The sequence below is a fragment of the Mastigoproctus giganteus genome, chromosome 8 (genome assembly GCF_048544385.1).
Source record: "Mastigoproctus giganteus isolate SK-2022 chromosome 8, ASM4854438v1, whole genome shotgun sequence".
Taxonomy (NCBI): domain Eukaryota; kingdom Metazoa; phylum Arthropoda; class Arachnida; order Uropygi; family Thelyphonidae; genus Mastigoproctus; species Mastigoproctus giganteus.
In genome coordinates, this window is record NC_143582.1 from 146615979 (window position 1) to 146628960 (window position 12982).

The 12982-nt window shown below is 33.5% G+C and overlaps 1 protein-coding gene across 1 annotated transcript in view; it reads right to left on the bottom strand.

Annotated features, from left to right (window-relative positions):
* Positions 1–4465: 4465 nt before the first annotated feature.
* Rrp46 (exosome complex component Rrp46) overlaps positions 4466–12982 on the bottom strand; it is a 60436-nt gene continuing 51919 nt past the window's right edge. Inside the window, exon 5 of the mRNA XM_090379806.1 lies at positions 4466–4762. Coding sequence (XP_090235932.1) covers positions 4574–4762 — 189 coding nt within the window. The 3' untranslated portion in view covers positions 4466–4573. The remainder of the gene's footprint in view (positions 4763–12982) is intronic.

The window sequence follows — 12982 nt, forward strand, 5'->3', positions numbered from 1 at the left end:
TACAGCCTGGTAAAGTTATTTGGGGGTTATTTCTTTTTTTTTTTTGGTAGTTGTTGGCACATCGGTTTCTGTGGCCATAATGCACCTCCCAAAGCTTTTTTTTTTTGCATTTTACTCTGATCCAAGCCCAAGGTGGGATTCGAACCCATGACATTTGGGTTGCCAGGCAGGCACTTTACCCACCTGGCTAGCCCAGCCGGCTTGGGGGTTATCATTTCGGAGAGTTGTATACTGTACCGTATTGTACTTGTATTTAGTATCTGTAAGACTGAAGTTGGACTTACGAACATGGAGGAAAAAAAAAAAAAAAAACCCCAAATAAGTACATAAGTCAAGGAGTGCCTGTGTATATATATATATATACCATCCTTCCCAGGGTCCTTCTCCTCCTTTAACCTCATCAACTTTTCTAATGCTTCTCTGAGATCATTACATTAGCTATTTTACAACAATCTGACTAACAAATTCAAGATTGCTTTTGACTATAGTTATCACTGAGAAATATCTGCTCAACCCACCTGCCATTTTTATTTTGCTTTATATGGACCATTCACTAAAACTAATTAAGTGTTCTATTTGATTTACTCCTTTTTGTATTCACAAATGAGAACTCTATAACCCTGTTATCTCTCTTTGATAGTGATTTTTTGTTACCCACCATATATATTCCTCCACATATTCACTTACAATAATAATAATACAAATCAGAATCACATGCTTGTCTTGTTTCTTTGATCAATTACTCTTTACCTTACCTGTCACTCATCCTTGCCCCTTATATTTATGGAACTTGACCACTGGTTTTTAAGGACAAATCCCTTGAACATTTCCCACAGTATATTTGTATCTAGCAGCAGAGTTTCTCTAGTTAATAGATTCAAAGAAATAACTCATTCCGTTTTCATATAGGTTTCTTTAGATACAATGTATTTGATGGTATGCTTTAAGAAAACAAAATTATTATGTGTGGGGGGGGGGGTCACCAACTATTTTATTATGCCTCATCTTTGTACTTAACCACTAATATGAGAGGAAAAAAATTACTTCATTAGATTTTTTTTTTTTAAATAAGAGACACTTCAGAGGGTTCTGGAAAAGTTTGAAGTTGCATGGTTTAATAAATAGTAATTATCAACTTATGAAGTAGTAGTAGTGGCATGTGATGCAAGAAAGCAAGTGTATGAGCTTATGCAGCATCAGCCAAAAAAAAAAAAAAAAAATCACACCATTCCCTCCAAATGCCTGTCCAGTTCCTCCTTAAATTTATTCAACCTATCAACTTACACGACAGATGGAAGTTTGTTCCAGCAATTAACTACCCACTGGCTAAAGGCAAATTTCCGCACATCTATTCTACATCTGTCCTTCCTTAATTTGAATTTATGCCCCCTTAGGTTCGTAATCTGAACAAGTGGAAGGATCCCATCAGAATTCAGCATGCTCAACCCATTCAAGGCCAATTCCAAGTAAAACAGCACAATCAAAGTGTGAAATAATGCAATGTGAGTAAGCTGTTTTGAGCTCCCAGGGCACTTACTTGGAACATCCATGTGATACATGCACAGCAAGAGCTGTATGCAATTAACTTAAGAATTTATTACATTTTTGAAACTTAAGTTAACATACTAAGAAAAGTTGAACTGTATTTTTTAATTTCTTCCTTGATATCTTCACCTGTAGTAGAAAAATAACTAAAAACAGTTCTGACATGCCACTAATATTGAAGCTAAACTGGTATTTTGCCTATAGGGACTTCTGATATGACACCAGTATAGCTGCAATAAAAGGACTATGCATTTCTTACCTCAGTTGAAGATTTCAAAAATTTAACAAATCCTTGAACTAATTACATAGTGTTTGCCATACTTATTTTATTCAGGGTACCAACTACATGACAGTTATCCCCTTCAGATCTATCAGAAAATGACACGGCAGGTGGCTCTCAATACCGAGTATTCTTTGTATAAATATATAAAGTACAATGTATTCTTTGATGGGCTTCTGTGATGAGTATAAACCAATACAAGTAGTAATATGTGGACAAATGTTTTATAAGATTTTTAATGGAGTAATACTGTATTTCTATTTTTAAAATTTTCCAATGTAAAAGTTTAAAATAATACCATCATTTGAGTATTTATTTAGTTGGGAGTATAAATATTTTTAGTATTTTCACTTTGTTACACAAAATTGTCCCTTTACAATTTTGAAATATTATGCTTCAAGAAACATAAAAAGGAGAAACAAAAATATGCTTTAAGAAAATAAAGCAGCCTAAAATCATATTTGGATTCCTGAGCCCACACACTTTAAATGATCATATTATATAATGTATGTTAAAATTAGTGTACCACTTCAGAGAGTTCAAATGAATAAACAGCATGTGAAACATCAGTCAAGTCTCAAGGCCTGTTGAACCAAAAAGGCTAATACACAACTATGGTGATTAACATAAATCTGGGGCAGATTTTTCTGGTCCACCACAATTAATTAAAAAATTCTTAGAAGAAATTCACTTATACAGAACCCAATTATAAATCAGTAACAGTAAGTGACTTGCAAGAGAACAGTAACAGATAAAAGTGTATGGAGTACATTCCAGTCACGTGGATACAATAATTCCAAGTTTAGCATGCTAAACTTGGAATGTACTCTGTACAATTTTATCTGTTACTGTTTTCTTGCAAATCATTTACTGTTACTGATTTATAATTGGGTTCTGTATAAGTGAATTAAATAAAAAATGTTTATTTGCTTTATAAAAAAATATTAAAATAATTTTTAAAATAGTATATTATAATAATCACCAAAACTTCTAATAATGAAAATACTAACAAGCATGCTAAACTTGGAATTATTGTATCCACGTAATTGGAATGTACTCAAATAATCAAAACCCCCGATAAACTGTAAAATCGGAAAGAAAACTTATTTGTGACAAAAGCAAATTTATTTTCACAAAGGTTGTATTTGCATTTATAAACGTGAGAAGATTTAATAAGAAAATTTAATACAAAGATGTAACTCATTGAAAAATGAAGCAACGAAGTGTGCTTTTTCTTGTGATTTACCTTCTTGCAGATGGTATTATATAAATTCCAAGGAATTAATTTCTCGCTGACATAATTGTGTCAGAGAGAGTAATGTCTCCCTGCTGTCCAATGTAGTTGAACAGAGGTAAGAAAAGACTGGCCCAGGCAGCAATTGTCACCTTGGCCAAAATTAGCCAGTCCAACCCTGAGTAGAGGTGATAAACTGCTAACTCATTAAAGTTGACATTTCAACACTATTTCATATTTACTAATGAACAGCAGTTTTTGTTCAATCAAAAGAACCCTTTCCCATTTTAAAGATGTATGCACACAGTTGCATTAAAAAAGAAAAAAAATTCAGAAGAATGTGAAAATTAATTGCATAGTAGTAATACTATACAATTAATTTTTACATTCTTCTGAGGTTTTTTTTCCCCTCTTTTCGTGCAACTGTGTGCATCCATCTTTAAAATGGGATTGATTGAACAAAAAGTCCTATTCATCAGTAAAAGAACATTTTAACTTTATGCAAAAATATCCCAAACAGTAGACTTGTTTCCCTATACCAAACAGGACCCTTAACTTCATTATTTACACTTCAGAATTGTAAATCTTATAAGCAAGCTAAACTAGTACTTAAATATCACACTGTGCTGCCCAGAATTATTGTATATTCTAGCATAAAAGTCAATCTCTGAATACTTAAAATATTAAGGTCAACTAAATATACAGAGTACAAAACTAGAATTAAAGGCATGTGCTTTTATAAAGAGATAAATTAATACCAATCTATTTGCAATTTCATTATATGTATAATTTTACAGAAATATACATTGTTGCCACCTTTAAAAACTAAAGAATTTCTTAGTCTTTGTCAGACAATAACAGTTTGTGAAATTAATCAGGAGTTGTATTTTTGGGTTCACTTCTTTGATTTCTCAAAAAGTAAACTTTCAAGACTGTCAGTTTATTATAGCAAACAAACATGCTTTTATATTGAGGCTTTATAGTATTAAACAAGAAACATGTAATGGCTTGGTTACATAATCAAATCCACCGATGTGCACATATAGTATCAATAAGAGTAATGTGACTTGTCTCTTGTGCCTTTATGTTGGTTTCTTGATCTTTTTCATAAGGGAGTACTGTATATATTTACTGTTTTTTTCCCACAGTTTATTGTGCAGTGTAATAAAATGCACCCTTTCTTTTAGATGTTTACAATGTAAAGTTTCAAGAGAGCAAAATTAATTGAATTAAAAAGTAGATAGTGGTTCTTAATGTATATTTAGCTGTGATACATCACTACACAAAATGCAAAAGATGACTGTAAAACAAGGGATCAATTTATACAGTGAATATTTATTAAAACAGAATTTCCAGGAAAAAACAGAAGTCAACCAATACAATGGAATGTACAGTACATTTTTATGATGAAAGCAATGTTACAGAAGATGGTCGTCCTTATAACTTTATACAATTCAATCCTTTTTATGTTAATATTTTATTTACAAATGAAGGTATGTAAATAAACAATTACATTAGGATATCTCTTTCCCATATCTTCTTTTTAAACTGGATCTGTAAAATGAAAAAATTTGCATGGAAGCAGACTGACAGACTTTCAAACATTTCTGCAGTTGGTTTTCCGTATAGTTTCCTTTAGTTTTTATTCCCACTATGCTTTGTTTTATGCTTTCAAAAATGAAAGTAAAATTGGCTTTTGCTGCCTAAAGAAGGAAAAAAAACAATAATAATAATTTACTTTTTTGTATTAAATGTGTAAAAATCAGGCATTACGAAAAACTTTTGGTGTATTGTAATGGAGTTATTTTAAAAACAAAATAACTGTTAACTAAGATATAAAATTCACACTTAAAAGAAAGGTTGGCAAGAGAACAATTAGAAAAAAAATAAGTTTCAAGGTAAACATTTAGGCTTTTCATCTCTGCACAACCTTAACAGAATTTTTATGTACAAAATCTGTAAATACTGTGGCTACTCTTAACTTTTTAATGTCACTTCTGAAATTATCACATTCACACATATATATATATATACAGTGAAACTTCCCTTTAACGGACAGCCACGGGGAACGAAAATCTGTCCGTTAGAGAGAAGTGTCCTCTAACAAGAAGTCTGAGGGAGCAAAAAAAAAAAAAAAAAAAAAAAAAAAATCGTTAAACGTTTAATGTAAAATTAAATTAAATACAGATTTTGCAAAATATTTTTGTAAATAATATACATACAATTGTGCTATGCATATTATGACTTTATCTTAAAAAAAATACATACAGTAATCACTTATTTTCTTCTGCACCTTGGTAGTTGTTGGCGCATCGGCTTCTGTGGCCATAATGCATCTCCCAAGGTTTTTGCAGTACTTTGATCCAAGCCCGAGGCGGGATTCGAACCCGCGACCTTTGGGTTGCCAGGCAGGTGCTTTACCCACCTGGCTAGCCGGGTCAGCTTCTGCACCTTCTTCCAGCTGATAATTTTGTTTTCAACATTTGTTTGGAGTGAAGAAACCATCGAAAGTCCTTCAGTATCTTCTTCAGTGGCGAAAAACATTTTTAAACGATTGATTTGTATGAGCGCTTCTTCTATTTTCATTGGTGGTTCGTCGTTAATATGTTCTTCGACAGAATGACCTCCTTCCATTTCTTCATCCTCATGAGGAACTTCTTGAAAAATATCGATGATAATGTCGTTGATATCTAGAGCACCATCTTCTGTAGTGAGGTTCGAGTCTATATCTTTGTAGCCAGGGTCACTTGTAGTGGAAGTATCATATATTATCAATAGATGTTGAAGTTCTTGTTCTTCTTGGTGCTCCACACTGTTGTTCACAACTTCAATTTTTGCGTTTGAGAAGCCAGACTTTACAAAACAGTTCACGACAGTTTGTTTTCTAATTGTGTTCACTGAAGAGAAATCCATTGAATCGCATCTAGGATGCTGAGTTTCTTTGCAAGGTCACTTGCACATGTTACATCGTTCATGTTTGCAATGAGATGTCTTAAAACACGTTTTCTGTAGTGAAGTTTAAAATTTTTTTATTATCCCTTGATTCAAGGGCTGACACTCTGCAGAAGTGTTTGGTGGCAGAAAAACGATTTGAATGTTGGACAATTCAATGTGCAGTGAGATGCAGCATTATCCATGAAAAGAATAATTTTTCTGTTTTGACAAATCATGTTTTGGTTAAAGTGACGTATCCGTTCACTCATGATATCTCGTGTCATCCACACTTTTTTTTATTAGACTTCCAGTCAACATTCAAAAGATTCAACTTTATGCCCTTGAAACAACGAGGATTTTGTGGTTTTCCTTTAACAAGAGGTTGTTCAAAGTCTCCCAGCATATTTGTACACAATAGTCAAGCGTTCCTTAGAAATTTTTCTGCCCTGGCACTTTTCGTTTTTTAGACTCATTGTTTTTTCAGGAAGAGCTTTAAAAAACAACCCTGTTTCGTCACAGTTGTAAATATCCTTAGCTTCAAAATCACGACATAAATCTTCCAATTTGACGGTCCACTCTGTTACAACCCCAGTATCAACAGATCCACCTTCACCACTTACGGTTTTCCAAGAAATTTTATGCCGAGTTTTGAACTTGTCTAGCCATCCCACAGAAGCTTTGAACTCATTTACTCTCATAGATTTAGCAACCTCCAAAGCCTTTTCCCTAATAATAGGCCCATTAATGGGAATTTTTTTTAGCACGTGCACGACAAATTTGAAGTCCAACAGTTTTTGGGAATGATTTTTGAACCTGATCATTTACGTGTTGCCAAAATTGTTTGAGCAGTTCATTTTTTTTCTTTATGATTCGCTTACCTGCGTCTTCCCGATTTTGAATTTTGCAGCGAGATTGTGAACACTATTTTTTTGCCGATCATATGCATTAATGAGTTTGACTTTATCTTTTAAAGTTAAATGTTTACGAGAAGACATTGTGCACTTCACACGACACTGAACAAAACTGAAAACTGAAACTCAAAAGACGAAAGGCTGAAAATTCCCCCCCACCCAAAACACTGAATTCATCAGAAGTTTTACACGTGCCTTAAAATTCTTGAAAAAGGGTTGAGAACTGCGACGTAAACCTTGATAAAATTCAGAGAATCGGAAATAGAAAATAAACACATGATTGAGGCAATATGTGGAAGAAATGTTCCTAGAAAAAGTGCCGTGAGCTCGCCCGCTGTCCGTTATGGGGAAATCAAATTAAGTGCTGATCTAAACGAAACAGTGCAGATTGCCTGTCCACGTCCGTTACAGAGAATGTCCGCTAGACAGAAGCTGCAAACATGTTAAAATCAATAGAGGTGAGTTAGGGAATTTGAAAATGTCCGTTAGGAGAAGTTTCACTGTATAGCGGGATTAAAATTACATCAAAAATTATGGCACTGTGCATAACTTCTTACAATTTTAACAAAAACAATAATTTGTTGTTTTCCCAATTCATTTCTAGATATGTTGAATGATGCTGCTAAACTAGCTAATCAGAACTCAATTATAGCAATACTGTTTTATTTAATTATTTGATTTTCAGTGAGATTTAAGTGAAACAATGTATGGTAAAAATAAAAAAAACATTATTCCATAAAAACAAAGACCTTGCTCTCCTATTAATAAAGCTGAAATAATATTTCAGAATCCAATGACATTAGATGAAAAAAAAAAAAAAAATTTTATTTATTATTACACCAATAAATAATTTTTTTTAATTTAAAAAAAATTATTCTTCATACATGTTTTGTTTAACATAAAAGTGGTAGCTAAAAAGAGCAATAGAGCTAAAGCATATTTAACCACTTGATAAGGAATTACCACAAATAGCCAAGAAAGTTATTAATCACACTTTTGTGGCTACCAATGAAATCAATGCTTTTAAGAAATAAATAAAAATATTATCATTTTTGAAGTCTTTTACTCACTCCCTTCCAATATAGATTTATCCTAATGCTGACACACACACACACACACACACACACACACACACACACACACAATAAAGGGCCCCTGGTATCTGACCTCCAGTTAGTCAGCTTTTAGAGCAACGATCAAAAAATGATTTGTGCAAAAATTATCAAAAATAGTTATGGTCAAAACCATTCCATTTTTTGTTCTTTTTAAGTGAATGAGCTTTTTAAGCTATTTTATGATTAGAAGTTTAACTAAACTATACATATATGATATTAATCTAAAATACGAATGATAATAAAACCTGCAGCAGGTCATAAGTGCTGAGAGAGAAAAAAGATAAAACTGTGCAACTATGGAATTAATGACAATGAGGCTATGTTGTGTCTCAGGACACAAGAAAAATTATGAAAATGGATAATAAAACCTACAAAAGTGGTCTAATTTTGTGCTAAGACAGCATCTAGCTCCTTTTGGATACCATTCTGTTATTTTCTTAGTCCATCTGTCATGTCTATGAGCTATGTGTGTACTGCCCAATACCATTTTAGTTCTTTAGTTTTGATAAGAATGTTCTTTACTTCAGTTTGCTGCCTAATTCATGTGTTTCTCTTCTTATCTAACAGTCTGGTTCCTAATATAATTCGTTCCATTCTTCGCTGCGTAGTTTTCAGCTTCTCTTCCATTCTTTTGGTGAGTGCCCAAGTTCACTTCCATAACTCATGGTGGGGAGTATACACTGGTTCATTATTTTACGTTTCAGACAAATTGTGATATTACTTCTCAGTATGTGACTATATTTCTATATTTCCTGAATGCTATTCATTTGAAATTTATTCTTCTCTTGACTTCCAGCCATTTATCATTATTACAGCTAATGACTTGTCCCAGATAAGTATATGAATCCACCTTTTCAATTACTGCTCCTTCAATGATTATCCTTTCTGTGGCATACTTGTTCATCATTACTTTTGTTTTAGCCATATTCATCTTTAGTCCAAAATCCTTACTAACTCTGAATAACTGGCTAAGATTTTCCTTTAATTCTTTGGGATCATGGCTCATGATCAACAATGTCATCTGCAAATCTGAAGAGGTTTAGGTACTCTCCATTCACATTGACTCCTTTCTGTGAACAGTCTAATCTTCTGAAAGTTTCCTCAAGGGCAGCAGTAAACAACTTCGGGGATACTGTCTCCCCTTGTCGAACTCCTTTCTCAATTTTAAATTTGCTACTGTCTTTGTCTAGCCAAATGAAGGAGGTAGCGTTCTCATATATTTTCTTCAAAATCATAATATATGGAGTATCAATGCTTTGTCTTTCCAGTGCCCGAAACATACATTATGCTGTATCGAGTCAAATGCCTTTTCATAATCCACAAATGCCAGGCATAATGGTGTTTTATATTCAGTTAATTTTTCCATTAGCTGTGATATTACGTGAAGTTGATCCATAGTTGAGAATCCTGACCTAAAGCAGCTTGCTCTTTTGGTTGATTCTCATCAAGTATTCTTTCTAATCTGTTAGTAATGATGACCTTGTGAACAATTTGCAGATGTGGGATAACAAGCTAATTGGTCTATAATTTTCAATTCATCTCTTTTCTTATGCAGCAAAACTATGATGGCATTATTCCACTCCCTAGGCATCTCACCTCTTCTAATGGATTTTGTAAATAGTCTTGCCAGTTTCTGTGTCATGTCTCTTCCTCCCAATTTTGACAACTGTACAGTAACTTCATCTTCCCCCTGAGGCTTTCTGATTCTTCAACGCACATTCTACCTCATCAGAAAGGATATTGGATATATCGTATGTGTTACTAATTTGTCATCCATCTTCCTCACTGCTCACCATGTTTACTGTTCGGAGGTGACTTAACGTGGACAAAAAGTGGCTTTACAAACAAACAGAATGAGAGAAGAGAAGAGAGAGAAAAAAAAAACCCACCTCTAAAACATGAGTTCGAAGAACATATTGATAATGTTATTTCACTATCGCTTTTAGGAAGCGTAAACATTAAAGAATAGTTTAGTGAAGCCTACAGACTATCGATCTACAAACGTTATGTTTACAGATCGAAATATTTTAGATAATACCTCACGATTCTTGGATCTGCAAACCCAAGAATCGTGAGGTATTATCTAAAATAATAGACAGCATTAAATTTCGTGGATAGTTTGAAATTCCTTCACGTGGACATGACGAAAAAGACTATTTTAAAAATCCAGGAGTATTCAGAGGATTAATAAATTTCACCTGTACATAAGATTCCAATTTAAAGAACCATTTAGAAAGTAATGCGGCATTTCAAAAACTATTCAGAATGATATTCTTGGCTGTTTTCTGAAAAATATGCCGGGATGAAATAAAAAGAGAAATTAAAGATGCTTCATTCGTAGCTATCATCGCTGATGACACAACAGATGTTTCAGAACATATACAAATGGTAACTGTTCTGAGATATGAACTGAATGGAGACATTTGAGTGTTTTTGGGGATTTTTCACTCCAGAAAAAAAAATGGCAGATGGAACATTGAAGTGCATTCTAGATCAGTTAGACATAATCCTTGAAGGAAATACTCAAAAATTGGTTGCTCAGACATTTGATGGTGCAAATATGATGAAAGGCAAGAAAGGGGGAGTTCAGGCTAAAATAAAAGTGTACAAAATGCACATTTTATTCACTGCTATGCACACCAACTGAACCTGATGGTGAGAAATGTAGCAAGTTGTACCCAAGATTCAAGAACATTCTTTTCGAATTCATGTTGATACCAACATTTTTCACGTGATCACCACAGTGTCTCTGTTCTCAGAAAGCATGTGGGCAGCCGCATTGCTCGAACTTCACCTACAAGATGAAACTTCAATATACTCACTGTGAACAAGCATTTATGAAAATTTTGAATCCTTAAAAAAGTGCATGGAGGAACTAACTACAAGCGACAGCAAACGCAGATAAGACGATTTCAGAAGCAACTGGAATTTTTCACATCTTGAGTAATGAAAAATTCGAGTTCTGGTTAGAACTTTTCCCATCAGATAATGTCTCACGTGGAAGTTATTTTTAATCAAATGCAATCTTGAGAAATTGAGGCAGTTAAAATACATGAATATATAGGAAACTTTAAGAATGCCATTCTAAAAATCAGGAATTCAGTGTAAAGTGAAGGAAGTATGCAACTATATAAGTGTTGACATAGGTGAGAGATTCTTTTACAAAGAAATTAATTGCTGCTAAATTGTTTAACAAGGAGAACTTGTTATTTTCCATAAGAAAATGCCCATGGAAGAAGTACAGGAGAATACTGAGGCATATCACATGATTGAAAGAGAAAAACTTCTTATGGAATTACAAGTTTTCTATAGCAGACATATCTACACAATTATTGCAAATTGTGTGACTTGCTGAAATTTATCCAAGAAAATAATCTAGCTGAAGTTCTTGGTGAACTTACAAAACTCATAAAAGTCCTTTTGACCATTCTGATTACTACTTCAGAGCCCGAACTCAGCCATTCGACATTAAAAAGAATAAAAATATTTTTAAGGAGCACTATGAATCAGGTAAGGCTAAATGCTCAAGCAATGCTTTCAATATAGAAAAGCTTGGTCAACGGTGCACCAAACTTGATTGAAAAAGTTATTACCCTATATCTCCAAATAAAAACTGAAGAATGGATTTTGTTTTTAAATAAAACGAAAAGTCTGTTAATGGTAAATGTCTAGTTAATGTTTTGTAATATTTTTAACTTTCTTATTATTATTACTGTGTATGTCTACATGTCTTATAATCAAGGCAATTTAATGTAACTTTAAGATGCAGTACCCCTAAACATCAGAGTCACAAGCTGCCACTGAAGAAGCCCAGTGTCTTTTTTTTTTTTTTTTTTTTTTTTTTTTATAATGAGGTCTCCACACTTGGCCACAGTATTCCAAATGTAGCTGCACAATTGCCTTATACAGCGTTTCTAAAAACTCTCTCTAAAAACTTGTTTTTAGAGTTTTATTCATCCATACATATTTTCCATCATCTGCAAAAACTTATTATTATTAGAAATTTTTTATCACTACTTTAGAAAATATTTACACTGAAAATGAGGCCCCTGGTCATGGCTGGTTTGGCTGTAGCATTAACATGGCCCTGTCCCCAAGTGTAAGATCTTGCATTTTGCTCCATTAAAACAGTTGCCACTTTTCTGACCATTCCTGAAGCTTGTTTGTTCAAGTCATCCTGAAAGAGCATTGATCATCAACTCTTCTAATTTTTATATCATCTGCAAATTTTGACATATTACTCGTTATCTCTTCATTGATGTTGTGTATGAAACTCAGAAACAACAGTGGTACAAGAAATGATCCTTGTGGGACTCCTCTTCTGATATTACACCAATATGAAAAACAACCATTGTCGACAATCCTCTGTCTTATGCCCTGCAGTCACCCTGAAATCCATCTTAGAATTTTTATTATCCCTACATCCAGCTCAAAAGTAACTGTGTCAAAATAACTTATTTGGTTAGTTAAACATGATTTTCTTTTAAAAAAACCATGTTGTATGACCTTCAGAATGCCATTTCTTTCTATCCGTGGAGTGCTCTCTTAATCATTGCATCTAAGACTTTCCCTACTGCTGAAGTCTGACTAACCAGTCCTTGAATCCATCTTATAACCACATTTATGTATTGACAATACATTGGCACTTCTCCAATCCAAAGTAATCTCTCCTCAGTCCAATGATGCCTTCATAATTAACCTCACTGGTTCAATACACTCTCTGGCTGTCTCCTTCAAAATTACTGAGTGTATGACAAACTCTGGGAACTTTACTTGCCTTTATGTTCAAAATTTTTCCTAATAAATAGTCATCAGAAATTTTGAAATCACTAACTTCACATGGCTCAAACTCACTTGCACACTCTTCAGCATGAAGAGTTTTCGTTCAGTAAAGAGTGATGCAAAGTACTATCAATCATCAGGAACATCAGTTGGGTTTAGCATTAGTAGAGGCATCATCATC